The sequence below is a fragment of the Daphnia pulex genome, chromosome 4, assembly GCF_021134715.1.
Source record: "Daphnia pulex isolate KAP4 chromosome 4, ASM2113471v1".
In the NCBI taxonomy this organism is placed as follows: Eukaryota; Metazoa; Arthropoda; class Branchiopoda; order Diplostraca; family Daphniidae; genus Daphnia; species Daphnia pulex.
The window spans coordinates 2,514,731-2,529,648 of record NC_060020.1 but is presented as its reverse complement, the minus strand read 5'-3'; the positions used below and the strand labels follow the sequence as shown (position 1 = coordinate 2,529,648).

Sequence of the window (14,918 nt, the reverse complement as noted above, 5' to 3'; positions counted from 1 at the left end):
ATTAGGCTCAATCTTGTTTAGATGTTTTTCAAACAAGTTTACGTTCGTATTCTTCTCCTTTAGGAACATGTCAAGGCGGTCTTAGGTGATTTATCCACTCTGGAAAGCGAGTTGGATTCAATGGCACCAGCTGGAAGAGATTTAGATACATTGAACAATCAACTCGATCAGACAAATCACTTTTTGGCCAAACTTGAAGCCCGCCAGGCTGAAGTTGAAGCAATTGCTACCGACGGCCAGAGCTTGGTATCGGAGGGACACGCCCCCGACGCACAAGGTTTACGCGATCAATTAGATTCCCTTCGCAAGCAAACGTCACGTTTGGAGGATCGCGGAAAGAATCGGCTAGACGAACTCGAGAAAACGCTTATTCGAGTTGAGAGCTTCTACGACTTATACAGCAACATCATGCAACATATTGACGAGGTAAATCATTTTGATTTGTTTGCCCTTGGGATCTCATCACTTTATCCTGTTCATATATATTTGCTAGGCTTCGAACGAAGAACGAGCTTTTAAACCCATCGTTGGTGACGTTGAATTGGTTCGTCAGCAACAAGAAGAATTTCGCAGCTTTAAGCAGGAACTTATCATTCCTCTCGGTCAAAATGTGGAAGAAGCTAATCGTGGCGGCCAAGGTTTAGTCCAGTCGGCCGCAAATGGTGTATCAACGACAGCCCTTGAATCTGATCTGGAAAAGATGAATGATCGTTGGAACAATCTGAAAGAGAAACTCAATGACCGCGAACGTAGACTTGACGTTGCATTCTTACAATCCGGAAAGTTCCAGGAAGCTTTACAGGTAATTTTTTTTTCACTGATGTTTTTACTTTCATTCTAACAATAAACTTTTGCTACTTTAGGGCTTATCGAAATGGCTCTCTGACACTGAAGAAATGGTTGCCAACCAGAAGCCTCCATCAGCAGATTATAAGGTCGTCAAGGCTCAATTACAAGAGCAGAAATTCTTGAAGAAACTGCTGTTGGATCGTCAGCAATCGATGTCTTCGCTGCTGGATATGGGTCAGGATATAGCAAATCATGCTCACCCTGAAGAGCAGGCTGAAATTGAAGAACAACTCCAGGAATTGGTGGCCCGTTTTGACGCCTTGACCAATGGTGCAGACGACCGAATGGACGCCCTTGAGAAAGCGATGGCTGTAGCCAAGGAATTCCAAGATAAGTTCTCCCCAATTGCTGACTGGTTGGAGAAGATGGAACGAAAAATCAAAGAAATGGAGATTGTTCCTACCGATGAAGAGAAGATCCAGCAACGCATTGAGGAACACGACCTGCTTCATGATGACATTCTCAGCAAAAAGCCAGCTTTCGATGGTCTGACTGATATTGCCACAAATTTGATGTCATTGGTAGGAGAAGAAGAGGCTGGTGTCCTGGCAGATCGTCTGACAGAACTGACCGATCGCTACGGCGCCTTGGTGGAGAACTCTGAAGCCCTTGGTCGGCTACTGAGCGATGCCAAGAGCGGTTTGAGACACTTGGTTCTATCGTACGAGGACTTGTTGGCCTGGATGGAAAGTATGGAGTCCAAGTTATTCAAGTACCGTATTCTATCGGTTCACGTCGAAAAACTGCAAGAACAAATGGAGGAACTGATGTATCTGACGGAAGAAGTGGCAGGTCATCAACCTCAAGTAGAGTCTGTTGTCGACACTGGTCTGGAGCTTATGCGACACATCACCAACGAGGAAGCTCTGCAACTCAAAGAAAAACTCGATTCAGTTCAGCGTCGTTACACCGATTTGACCGGAAGAGCCGATGATTTGTTGAAACATGCTCAAGAAACTCTACCACTTGTCGAGCAATTCCATTCATCGCACAATGGCCTCGCCAATTGGCTCTTGGATGCTGAAGACCGTCTGCAAGCCCTGGATTCTTCGTCGGCGGCTTCAGGAGGAAGCGCTGGATTAGATGTTCAGGAAAGTATTATCGCTCGCTTAGAAAACGAATTGGCCGAGGTCAGACCTTTCTTGGATACGGTCAATCAAAGTGGACCTCAACTCTGCCAGAGATGCCCAGGTATAATACTTTATGATTTACTCGTCTTCAACTTCTTTATTTGCTAACATTATTTTTCTATCCAGGTGAGGGTTCTGCTTATATCGAGTCATTGATCACTCGCGACAACCGTCGCTTCGATGCTATTTGCGAACAGATCCAGCGAAAGGCTGAGAGATTGCATTTATCAAAGCAACGTTCGATGGAAGTAGTGGGTGATCTTGACGAGCTGCTGGACTGGTTCCACGAAACTGAACAGCAGTTGCGCGAAGCCGATCCTCCCAGTTCCGACCCAGAAGTCATTCGCGTTCAGCTCAAAGAACACAAAGTCATCGGTGATGAAATTTCCACCCAAAAGGGACGTGTACGAGACATTCTCTCAGCAGCCCAAAAAGTACTTCGTGAATCACCTCAAACCGAAGATTCTGGTTTCATCAGAGAAAAGATGGAAGATCTTAAGGTTAGAACAAAACCACGGTTCAAATTTATGAATAAAATTTAATCAATTTCTAAACTCTTGTCGTGCAGGAAACAAGGGATCGCGTCTCGGAATTGAGTGCAGACCGTTTGAGCATCCTGGAACAAGCCCTGCCACTAGCAGAGCATTTCTATGAGGCTCATTCTGATCTTTCCAACTGGTTAGGAGAAATAGAAGAGGCGTTGGCCAATCTGGATGATCCAGCGATTCGCCCCGAACAGATTGTTCGTCAGCAAGAAGGCAACAAACTTCTCATGGCCGAAGTTGCCGAGCACAAACCTCTATTTGACAAACTGAATAAGACGGGAACAACTCTAGCCAAGTTGTGCATCGAGGAGGAAGGCGTCAAGGTCCACGACATCCTTGAATCGGACAACTCCAGGTACGCTGCTTTGCGATCGGGTCTACGAGAACGCCAACAGGCACTTGAGGAGGCCTTGCAAGAGACGAGTCAATTCTCTGACAAACTGGACGGCATGCTCGCCGCCTTGGCCAATGCTTTCGAACAAGTGAAATCTGCCGAACCCGTCTCTGCCCATCCTGATAAGATCCAGGAGCAGATGCAAGAGAATCAGTCTGTTGTCGAAGACTTGGAGAAGAGAGAATCGGCCTTTGAGGCAGTGAAACGAGCTGCTGATGAAGTGATTGTGAAAAATCCTTCAGATCCGGCCGTTAAAGACATCGAGGGCAAGCTGAAGAAATTGTCCAAGCTATGGGACACGGTTGTGTCTGCTACCGGAGAGCGCGGCAAATCTCTGGAAGAAGCTCTGGCCGTTGCCGAGCGCTTCTGGGAAGAATTGCAAGCTGTTATGACGGCTCTGAAGGAACTGCAGGAAACTTTGGTTACTCAAGAACCACCTGCCGTCGAGCCAGCTAAGATTCATCAGCAACAAGCCACCTTACAAGACATTAAGACCGATATTGAGCATACTAAACCTGAAGTAGAACACTGCCGCCAAGTTGGACAAGAGCTCATTAACTTGTGTGGAGAACCCGACAAGCCGGAAGTCAAGAAACACATTGAAGAGTTGGATTCTGCATGGGATAACATCACAGCCTTGTATGCAAAACGAGAGGAGAACCTAATCGATGCCATGGAAAAAGCCATGGAATACCATGACACTCTCAACGTAAAATCGAAATTTATCAAATTTCACCATACATGAAAAATAATTGTTTCTCATTTTTATTGATTTTATTAGAGCCTAATTGAGTTCTTGGAGAAAGCGGAGAAAAAATTCCATGGTATGCGACCTCTCGGAACTGATATCGAGACTGTAAAAGAACAAATTGAGCAACTCAAGGCGTTCAAAGCTGAAGTTGATCCTCAAATGGTCAAAGTGGAAACACTTAATAGGTATATTTTGTTTTCCTTTTCTTTTTAGTTAACAGTGATTGTTGTTAGGGTGTAGACGTTTGGTGATTGGTATTTTAACTTGTCGATAAAAGAAAAATGAAAAGATTAGTTTGTATGAGTAGCAATACGAGTATGATCTAAGATAATCAACAATTTATCACTGATCACATTTCCTGGTTTTGGTTCCCTCCTCAAATTGACCCCTCCCAGGAGTTTACACAGGCAAGTCATTTTCCCTCCCTAAGGAATGACGAGCATGCAACCGCTTTATAAAATAATTTCCGTCAAGAAGACCTGCTGCACGACTTAAGCAGCCGATACAAATTGACGCTTTGTTTTTATTCAACTTCTTGTCTTCTTTCGATGTTCCGTCGCTCTTTAGCTTTGACGCTGTCTCATTTCAGTGTTAGAAGAGAGAGTAATTTTTTCCGTTAAACTATTCTACAGGCAAGCTGCTGATCTCGCAGATCGTACTTCACCCGATCAGGCGGCCCGTTTGAAGGAGCCCTTAGCCAAAGTGAACAGGCGTTGGGAAGATCTTTTGCGCGGAGTTGTCGACAGACAACGTGAATTGGAGCACGCTCTGTTGCGTCTAGGACAGTTTCAACATGCTCTCAATGAACTGCTGGTTTGGATCCAACGAACCGACAGCACTCTGGATGAATTGAAACCCGTTTTTGGAGATCCGAGTGTCATTGAAGTTGAATTGGCTAAGTTGAAGGTGCTGATCAATGACATCCAGGCTCATCAAACCAGTGTTGACACGTTGAACGACGCTGGTCGGCAGTTGGTTGAAACTGACAAGGGCTCGGATGATTCCAACAAAACTCAACAACGTTTAGTGCTGCTCAATAAAAAGTGGGGTGATCTGGTTGAAAAGGCTTCCAACCGTCAAAAAGTAAGAAAGAGTTCACCTTATCGTTATTTTTGGCTTCACTTCAGTGTGTTTCATTTGCTCTCTATTTAATTTTATCAGGAACTGGAAGATGCCCTGCGGGAGGCTCAGCAATTCACTGCTGAAATTCAAGACCTGTTGTTGTGGCTCAACGATATTGATGGTGCTTTGTCCATGTCGAAACCGGTGGGTGGTCTACCCGAGACGGCATCGGACCAACTTCAACGTTTTATGGAAGTCTACCACGAGCTGGAAAAGAACCGGCCGTTGGTCGAAAGCTGCCTACAACGCGGTGCTGATTACCTGAAGCGTTCAACCGATGGAGCCGCTTCCTCGTTGCAGCATAATCTGAGAACACTGAAGCAACGTTGGGACAACGTGATGAACCGAGCTAACGACAAGAAAATCAAGTTGGAGATCGCGCTCAAGGAGGCTACCGAGTTCCACGATGCCCTTCAAGCTTTCATTGACTGGCTGACTAACGCTGAGAAAACTTTGGGTGGCCTCAAACCTGCCTCACGTGTTATGGAGACCGTCCTCTCCCAAATTGAGGAGCACAAAACCTTCCAAAAAGACATTGCGGCTCAACGCGAGGTGATGCTCAGCTTGGACAAGAAGGGAACCCACCTGAAATACTTCAGCCAGAAGCAGGATGTTATCCTGATTAAGAATCTGCTCATCAGCGTTCAACACCGCTGGGAGCGTGTTCTGTCAAGAGCCGCCGAACGAACTAGAGCACTCGATCATGCGTACAAGGAGGCCAAGGAGTACCACGATTCGTGGCACGAACTATATTCATGGCTGGACGAAGCTGAAAAAGGTAATCCAAATCAAATTAGACCCGAATAGGATGTAATGCATCCTAATATTTATACTTCTTTAGGATTTGACGATGCTGTTCTGCAACTGGGAAAAGACCCCGAGAAAATCAAGCAGCTGTTGGCCAAACACAAGGAGTTTCAACGAACTCTTGGTGCAAAACAACCTACTTATGACGGCGTCGTGCGACTCGGTAAACTCGTCAAGGATCGTGCTCCGAAGACAGATGAGCCCACCTTGAAGCAGATGATGTCTGACCTGAAGGCCAAGTGGCAATCTGTTTGCAACAAGTCAGTTGATCGCCAGAGGAAGCTCGAAGAAGGATTGCTTTTCTCTGGGCAATTCAAGGACGCCATTCAGGTTTGTTTATTTCGCTTGGAAAAGTTCCAATTCAGTTTGTTAATTTATTATTATTTGAATGACATTTGTAGGCGTTGGTCGACTGGCTGTGCAAAACGGATCCGGCTCAAATGATGGAAGGTCCCGTTCATGGAGATTTAGATACGGTGATGGCGCTGCGTGAACAGCACAAGAACTTTGAAGAAGAGCTTCATAGCCGATTAGCTCAGACCAAACAGGTCCGAAAAATGGCCGTGGATGTTATGTCAAATGCCAGTGAAGAGGACAGAGCAGCCATTCAAAAGCAAGTATCCGAATTGGATGTCACCTGGGAAAATGTTTCCAAAGCTTCAAACACCAGATCTGCTCGCCTGGATGATGCTTTAGCCCAAGCGGAAACTTTGCACAAAGCAGTCAACATGCTTCTAGAATGGCTCTCGGATGCTGAAATGAAACTACGATTCGCTGGCGCTCTACCCGATGAAGAACCAGAAACATTGCAACAGTTGGCAGACCATCATAAGTACATACATAATCATTGAATTATATTAATTTAAGGGAAAATATTTTTAACGTTGAATGTTTGTTATTAGGTTTTTGGAAGAGGTGATCAAGAAAGAGGCTGACAAAGACGATACCTTGGCATTGGCTCAAGACATCCTTGGCAAGGCCCATCCCGATGCTGTCTCTGTTATCCGTCATTGGATTACCATCATTCAATCTCGATGGGAAGAAGTCATGGCATGGGCTAACCAGGTATTATTATTCTTTTGCCCAATCTGAGGGTCGCCGATTTTTTATTTGTGTTTTTTATTTGTAGCGTGAACACCGTCTTAACGAACACCTTCGCAATTTGCGTGAGATGGCCTCCATTCTGGAAGAGCTTCTCGCTTGGCTGTCCACTGCTGAGAAGACTCTGATTACTCTGGAAGCCGAAACCTTACCTGATGATCTACCTATCATCGAAGGTTTGATCAAGGATCACCAAGAATTTATGGAGGACATGGCTAAACGACAGCCCGAAGTGGATCGCGTGTGTAAAACCAAGCAACCACCTCGAAATAATCAGCCAGGCAAAATCGAGCGTAAACCATCTCGCAACAAGTCGACAACTTCGTAAGTTCTATTGCTGTCTAACTAATCTAATCATTCTTCCTATTCCTCTTTTATGAATTTCATAATGTCATTCGATCGATTTTTCACAGAGTGCCTGATCGAGAATTCAGCCAGAGTCCGACCCGGGAATCATCACCGGAACACGATACTCCTGCGCGCCGTCCCAGGTTAATACAATCACTAGCCATTATCAGAACTAAAAATTCAGAATGTCTAATATTACTGCACGTTAACTTACTCGAAGAGTAGATAAAATCTAGTCGATTATTAAAAGAGTCTAATTCATAACTTTTTAATGCACTAACGCAATGTTTTGGGATTTGATTTGTAATTCCACAGCCGTGTAACACCTGACCGAGAAAATTCGCTAATACCCCGTCTAGTCCGACCCAGGTCAGTTATAACTACGTAATTGTTGTCTAACTATATGTTTAAGAAACTATAAGTGTCGAGCTTCTTGTGGGTATGTCGCCGCTACTGTGCCCCATGCTGATTAATTCGTGTTTGCTTGTTCACAGCTACAAACCGCAATCGCGAGAGTCGACTCCTGGACCACAACAACAAAGTCGAAAGCCAAGGTAAAGTTGCATCCCAACACACTTGTGTGTATCTGTCTCTTATTATTACAGTCGGTTAACGTCGATTATATCGCAAAATCACTTGGGGTTTCTAGAAATCTTTTATTTTCTGATACTTGTCTGTTAAATGCTACGAACGGCATTTTTTGTTCCAGCATGTCCTTAAGTTTAAAACGTCTTGCACATTATTGCACTTCTTTGGGAAATTCTTTTTTATTTTATTTTTTTTCCATTTTTTTTTTCCATTTTTTTCCCCATTACAATGATTCATTTCGGTGCACTTCACTATGTATATCTAGTCAAGCGACTTCACCGAGTCCAGCACGAGATGGTTCTCCTTCACGTGACTATCCTAAACCTTGGATGGTTGGAGCAAGGTACTTTGCACTCGATTCTATTTCTCTTTTCGTTGATGCGGCTTTGTTGCTATGGCGCTGCTTGCTGCTGGAAGCCCCGCTGATCAGACAACACGTTGCATCCTTCCTTCCTTCCTTCCTTCCTTCTTCCTTCCTTCCATTTTCCTCAATCCATTTCCCGTTTTTCTTTTATTTTACCACTACTTCGTGAATGTGAAGTGGATTCCTTAAACCCTTTGATCCGCAGACATTCTCGCTCAACGTAATGCCGTTATACGCCTGCCATTTGTTTTATATATTTGAAGCATGTCTTCGTTGCTTCCACTATCCTTGGTTCATCCTTGTTTACATCCTCACGCTTTACGTGTTTTATTTGTAGTCGTAGCAGCCCTGGACGTGAAAAGACCCCAGATAACTACTGGCCACATATAGGTCCGCGCTTTGCTCCCTCTGTTACTCCAGTTACTGGAAACAGTCGCAAAGGAAGGTGGGAAATAAAATTTAGTTGCAATATCCTTAAATGTAGTACCAACACCTGACGTTGCCTTTCTTAGAATTGTAATTGCGTTGACGTTACACAGTTTTGTTAGCAATTCGTTCGTTTGCCTGATTGTTCATTGTCATCTGTCTGTCTGGTAGCATTTTTAGTTATTCGATTCAATTCTATTAGAAATCGCCTTCTTGATTTAGGTTTGAAATTAGATTTCAGTTGATAATCAGATTTTTTTAGAGGAAGTCGTCTTATATTACCAAGAAGCTGATGCACTTTTTATTCAACCCATGTAGCAAGGTGAGCGTAGAAGTGTTGCCGCGCAATCCTCGCGCGCGCCAACTCTGGGATCGCTGGCGTAACGTATGGATGATGGCCTGGGACCGCCAGCGCCGTCTCCAAGACAAACTGAATTACTTGCAAGAGCTGGAGAAGGTCAAAAACTTCAGCTGGGACGACTGGAGACGCAGATTCATGAAATACATGAATAACAAGAAGTCACGAGTGACTGACCTGTTCCGCAAAATGGACAAGAATAATGAAGGATTTATTCCTCGCGAAGATTTTATCGATGGAATCATGAAGACCAAGTTCCCTACCAGCCGTATGGAGATGAATGCTGTGGCCAACATGTTTGACCGCAACAATGAAGGCTATATCGACTGGAAGGAATTTTTGGCCGCCTTGCGACCCGACTGGGAGGAGCGCCCAACTACCGAGGACGAAATCATTCACGATGAAGTGAAACGCGCAGTAAACCAATGTACATGTCGCAATCGGTTCAAGGTTCACCAGGTTGGCGAAGGACAGTATCGGGTAAGAAATTCAAATATTATCATGCTCTCAAAAGTTAAATGTAAATTTCAATCAAATTATATAATCCTGTTGTGCTAATTTTCTGTACAGTTCGGTGACAGCCAGAAACTTCGTCTGGTCCGCATTTTGCGCTCAACTGTTATGGTGCGTGTCGGCGGTGGATGGGTGGCACTTGATGAATTCCTCGTCAAAAACGATCCTTGCCGTGGTAAGTGCCATACTTTGCTACATCTATTACGTGTGACTACATGTAAATATTCACATTAAAAAAACAAACCACCAAAAAGCCGGAAATTTTATGAGACATGTTATGATGGGGAAGTTCCCTGTTATTTTATTCCTTGGGGTTGATTAAGTGTTTGCTAAACATCCAGTTAAGGACAACTGTGAGATATCGATTTCAATCAAGATCAAAGTAATTCATCGGTCAGCTGGATATTCATTGTATTTTTTTCTTCTTCTGTCCATCATCCATATCCCTAAATCAAACCATAAACCTCACACTACCCGTAAACCTGTAATTATTGTCCCATAAATCGTTTTTCCCCATTTTTATTTTTACATATTATTTCGAAATTTGCGTTTGCCCGCTTTCCAATTATCGGTTTGACGGAACGCTATTTGCATGGTCGTAGTTGTTATCATTCCCCATCTCAGAGTAAGAACACCTGGCGAGCACGAGTTCTGGTGCCCTTTCTTTTGTAAGCATTCATCATTTCATCAACGACGTTTTCGACTGAAAATCTCACTCAATTTCATCTCGTTTGATTTGACGATTCCTTATTTCCGTTTGGCTCATTTCGCCGTATTTTTTTTTTCTTTTTGTTGTTATTATTCGTTTTCGTTGAACAATTTTTTGTTTTTGTTGTTGGTATTTTATTATTTATTTTATTTGTTTGCTGCTTCGTTGGTTTTGCCGTTCTGTTGCCTTGGTTTTTGTTTCCTTACTTTGACGTTTTGCACGATCCTTCCAATAGCCAAAGGTAGGACCAACCTCGAGCTCCGCGAGCAGTTTATCCTGCCCGAAGGCGCTTCGCAGGGAATGACACCGTTCAAGCCCAGAGCGAGCCCCAACAGCTCCGTGTCTAGCCAGCCTGGAACCGGCCAAATGGTCGTCTCGCCCCTTCATGCACGATCACCCTCTCTTCCTACCGCAGGGCCCATCACCAAGGTCCGTTTGTTGCCTATTGCTACAAACTCTAATGGTCTTTTACTACTTAACTACTTCGTACTGCTCGTAAACCTTAAAAGTAAAAAAATTTGAATGGCGCAGACAGTATTGAAACAAACAAAAACAAAATTATCATTGGTATTGAGAAGACATTCAAATTTTCTTACTTGTAAACAGTATTACGTAACATCACCAAATATCAGTCGACTGCACGTATTTATTCTAGAATGCAGGTAGTGTACATGTATTATTCACGCTTAGTGACTCAATCTAGTAACATGGAACTTCTTAATAACTTGTTGAGTTTGCATGGCAAAGCGCTTGCCTTGCTGTGCCGACGTCAAAGGTAAGGCTTCTAACGCTTCTTTGTATTTTGACATCTCTAACCCGATATCCCAGTCTCATGACCTCTCATTCCCTCGTGATCCCAACATCCCTGACCCAACCCTCGTTCCTCACTCTATCGTCTGTTCTCGGTCCAGGGCATTCTGCATAACTTGGGGCGGAAAGTACTAATGTCTTAATTGCGTAACTTTGTTGTCACAGCGCAGGATATCTTAAGGGAATTGGCCCCACTTTTCGATCAAATCCGGCGTCAGAAAGAGATGCCTTGTTCATATCCTCTCACCATGGCAGGTCGAAGGTCGACTGTCACACCCCCATGCTATTTGGTAAAAAACCGTTTCAAAGAGTGTAGAGAATGAGATCGTCGACTAACAAGCTGTAGGATTGGCAAAGCAGATTGCTTTCAATTTCGCTCCATTTTGTCTTCTTATTACTACTAATAATACCCTCTTTCGCGCCCTTTCTTCTCTCTCTCTCTCAGACTCGTATACTGTAATCCAACGAGAGTGAGGATTGTAAATTAAACTCTGAAGCTTTTTTAACAGCACGTATCATTGCTTTCATAAAATAACTTCACTGTAGTCCCATTTTCGCTCTCTTTCTCTTTTTCTTCTACCGCGAAGGCTTGTGCCAGAAGCCGAGTTTGTACCACGAAATGGAGTTAGCTGTGCGTCGCCTGGTAAGTGCTCGTTTCCTTTTCGTCTCTTCCATCTCTTTCTTTTGCTCTAGCATCGTCTTGTGTAATAGAGCGTACGTATTTCTTCGCTAGTTACACTCGAAGGTAAGTGAGAATTGATTTTGGCATTCTTCGATGTACCCGCATGTTATGTTGCCTAAGCCTCCGACGAAGAGTAGCCATAACAACTAGGTGTTTCAATCCGAACAGGTCCGCGAGAGGACGGTACGCAGTTCACCAATGCGTCCATCGTTCTCTGCTGGAACACCAGACAGCTCCGTCAGCGAAAGCGATGGCTCGTTCCACTTGCACGGTGGCCGCAAGGCCTCCGCTCCTCCGAGGACAATGACGTCTGGAGGTAATTCTGCTGATTTATTTTACTTAAGTATATAGTACGTAACCAAGAGAAATGCTTTATCTCGTTTAGGCGGAAGTCATTCTGGAAGTCGGCCCGCTAGCCGCAATGCGGATTCAAAACACGGATCCATTCAATCTCTCGACAGTTACGGTACGATTATATCCAATTCTGCTGGTGTCAGCACGATAAATTGTTTTAACTAACGTTTGCCTGTGTAGACGGTGGATACGCGCAAAAAACACCCACAGGGATCCGCCGTACTCCTAGTTTCCAACGTCCGGATTCTGCTGCTCGCCATCAACCAGGTTCATCCAGCACTTTGCCTCGCAAGAGATCGACTATTCCGTCACCGGTGGAAACGCGCGCTCGTCATCCAAGCTCATCAAGCGCATCGGGCATGTCGCCCAGTCCATCTGGGGGTCTCAATGGAGGTGCCATCAGCGCTGCCAGCCGGTAAGATTCAATCGTGAAACGAACTTAAACTAAAACCAAACATCGTAACAATCACCCGTAACGTGGAATAACACAAATTACGTGAGCCACTATAATGGTTCTTGAAAATCACTTGTGTGATTGTAATAGGGTGCAGGATTTAAAAAAAAAATGTTGCAATCAATAACTCAAAATAAACTTAACATATATAGATCAAGGATATTACGAACTGCGTCCGCCTCGAATATCCCTGTATTAACGTCAACGCCGTCTAGGTAATGGGTCAAATAAAAAAAACTTTATCAAGTCGTAAATTAGTTTGACAAGTATTGTTGTTGCTTCCTGCTTATTCTCAAAAACTTTCCACTTTCTTATCAACGGTGTCGGGCACTATTTTTTTTTCATCCTCTTCAAGCTCTCGCATCACAATCTATTAATTAAAAGTTAAATGTACCTATCGCAAAGTATCGATAGTCAGTTTAACTATTGTATTATTTTCTATAACTTTTTAACTTGTGACATAACTTTGGTGATGGTTGTCTGTCCTAATTGGTATCATTCCTCTTTTCTTTTCTTCATGCCTTTTCCTATCAAGATCGAGGATTCCAATTTATGTGGGAGTTGACAGTGAAGATGGGACTAGGTAATTCTTCGTGTGACTTCATGTATTTCTTACTACTAACAATCTTCATTCTTGATTCGTTTAAACTATCCGTTTTATCTGTATCTGCCAGCTATTGTATTTTATCGTTAAAAGCTTTTGCAGCATAACGCGCAATCCCTCTTTTTTTTTCGAAACGCTAATTGATGCCTTTAAACAACAGAGCTCGCCATTCGATCACGGCTAGTCATCGATCCTCGCTATCTACTAGCCGGCCAGTGTAAGCCTTTGATAAATAACTGAAGCAACGTCAAATTATGCCAGCTTTCTTTTTTGTTTAAATATTAATAATATGTAACAATTAAAAGTTTAAAGTGTAACAAAATTTCTTTTGTAAATTTGCTTTTTAACTTTAAACTCATTAATTGACTAGAAAAAACAAACAGTAGAAAGTAGAAATAACCTCTGGAAATAACCAAACTTGTATATTTTTAGTAATGTAATTTATTTGCAATCAAGTATCTCACAGATATTGTAAACTAAAGTAGTTAGTTGAAACAAGTAAACACTAGCTAAATAATTCTACTGTAATTTTCACGTCTATTTATGGTGTAAGGGTAAATTCTTCATTGTCGTGTTCTTATAATCTAACTCAGGTCTCGGACCCCTTCCACGTCAAACATTCCTGTATTAACAACCCCCTCTCAAAGGTATTTAGCGGTCAACACCAGGAAGACCAATTCAAATCAACATTTCTTTTTCTGGATGTAGCCAACTTTTTAACCTGATTATGTCTTCTCAAATTAGGGGTCGCACTGCCTCTGGTTCGAGTGGTACCGGCATTCCGGGCACTCCCGGAACGATGAGACGAGAAGGAACCTCTGACTCGATGTCTGGCATTGCACGCAAAGTAACCAGCACTGGTATCCGCAAACCTTCCGGCACGCCTACATCTCGACCCAGCCCCAAGTAAACTTGAAAGGATAAACGTGAAGATCCGTCCAGTGGTAAAATCCAACCAATCGGGAGATTTCAGTTGAATTCCAGCTAATAATTTGAAATACTTGGGATTTTTGTTACTGCAAAGGAAGAGCATCTCTGTTTGTTCGATTTTTATTATTTTTTGTTTTGTTTTTCGTCTTGTTCATTTTTTTTTATGTTGACATTAATCCGTTCCCTGCCACTTTCTTCCGCCGAAGTTATGTTAGCGCTTTCGTTCGCAGTTGGATTTACTACTTCTCACTAACTCTGTTTTAAAAAATCTTAAAATCCCATCTTAAAAACGCCCCGCAATGTTACTCGCGAATTTATATAGCAATGATAACTAGAAACAGGGCAAATTCGTGACTTTATGGTTCGCCTAAAAAAAAAATGACGGAGCGCGACGCTCATCCGCTGATTTACGTTTAAGGAATGCGTCGAACGGAGGAAATTGACGGTTCGGGGGTAAATTTGAGCACAATTCTACATCTTTTGTGTTCACGATTCGGACAATTTTTTTCCGTTTTACGCTATTCTTTTTGTCGCTTTTGATGAGATAAAGTTTATGGTCGCAATTTTTTTAATAGCAATTTCTCCGAAAGAATGTACATAACGTGCTCTCTCGATAAATTTTACACTCTGAAGCACGGTGTTGGGGTTGACGATGTAAAATGCTATAGAAAGAGGGTATAACACGATGGCTAACCTCGAAATATCATATTAATGAAAATCCATTCAGTTAGTTTTATGCTGTCATCTTATGTCCAGTTTTTGCAAAATTATAGTGATAATAAATTAACCCTGTGGCTTATAATTGTATTTTCATTTCACGTATTTAATTGTGTCCGGTCATTATAATCTAGCCGTCTTTGCCGTTTTTTTTTCTGCCTTGTCGGCAACCACAGTAAATTATATTCATGAACGCAATATAACGTTCTAGGATTAGTTTGAGTTGAGCAAGCGTGAATCTAAATTTAGTTTCGGATTTTCTATGAACTATAATGGAAGCAGTTGAAAAAAATATTTCTAGACTGTTATTAACTTATTATGCAACCTTTTAAAATTGTTTGATGAATATAGGCAACCAGAAA

The 14,918-nt window shown here is 42.8% G+C and overlaps 1 protein-coding gene across 10 annotated transcripts in view; it reads left to right on the top strand.

The window, feature by feature from the left end:
* Window positions 1-14,641, top strand: part of LOC124193257 (microtubule-actin cross-linking factor 1-like) — a 67,059-nt gene extending 52,418 nt beyond the window's left edge. For all 10 annotated transcript variants that reach the window (XM_046586998.1, XM_046586995.1, XM_046586994.1 and 7 more), the window contains 30 exons: window positions 64-426; window positions 494-802; window positions 864-2,040; window positions 2,106-2,479; window positions 2,548-3,627; window positions 3,700-3,854; window positions 4,065-4,076; window positions 4,302-4,752; window positions 4,831-5,569; window positions 5,633-5,928; window positions 6,000-6,430; window positions 6,501-6,663; window positions 6,728-7,023; window positions 7,113-7,190; window positions 7,363-7,416; window positions 7,542-7,601; window positions 7,901-7,978; window positions 8,337-8,444; window positions 8,744-9,263; window positions 9,354-9,471; window positions 9,899-9,964; window positions 10,241-10,434; window positions 11,666-11,813; window positions 11,883-11,963; window positions 12,032-12,266; window positions 12,458-12,520; window positions 12,841-12,888; window positions 13,070-13,126; window positions 13,503-13,556; window positions 13,654-14,641. In XM_046586998.1, coding sequence (XP_046442954.1) covers window positions 64-426; window positions 494-802; window positions 864-2,040; window positions 2,106-2,479; window positions 2,548-3,627; window positions 3,700-3,854; window positions 4,065-4,076; window positions 4,302-4,752; window positions 4,831-5,569; window positions 5,633-5,928; window positions 6,000-6,430; window positions 6,501-6,663; window positions 6,728-7,023; window positions 7,113-7,190; window positions 7,363-7,416; window positions 7,542-7,601; window positions 7,901-7,978; window positions 8,337-8,444; window positions 8,744-9,263; window positions 9,354-9,471; window positions 9,899-9,964; window positions 10,241-10,434; window positions 11,666-11,813; window positions 11,883-11,963; window positions 12,032-12,266; window positions 12,458-12,520; window positions 12,841-12,888; window positions 13,070-13,126; window positions 13,503-13,556; window positions 13,654-13,819 — 7,974 coding nt within the window. In that variant the 3' untranslated portion in view covers window positions 13,820-14,641. The remainder of the gene's footprint in view (window positions 1-63; window positions 427-493; window positions 803-863; window positions 2,041-2,105; window positions 2,480-2,547; window positions 3,628-3,699; window positions 3,855-4,064; window positions 4,077-4,301; window positions 4,753-4,830; window positions 5,570-5,632; window positions 5,929-5,999; window positions 6,431-6,500; window positions 6,664-6,727; window positions 7,024-7,112; window positions 7,191-7,362; window positions 7,417-7,541; window positions 7,602-7,900; window positions 7,979-8,336; window positions 8,445-8,743; window positions 9,264-9,353; window positions 9,472-9,898; window positions 9,965-10,240; window positions 10,435-11,665; window positions 11,814-11,882; window positions 11,964-12,031; window positions 12,267-12,457; window positions 12,521-12,840; window positions 12,889-13,069; window positions 13,127-13,502; window positions 13,557-13,653) is intronic.
* Window positions 14,642-14,918: the final 277 nt, after the last annotated feature.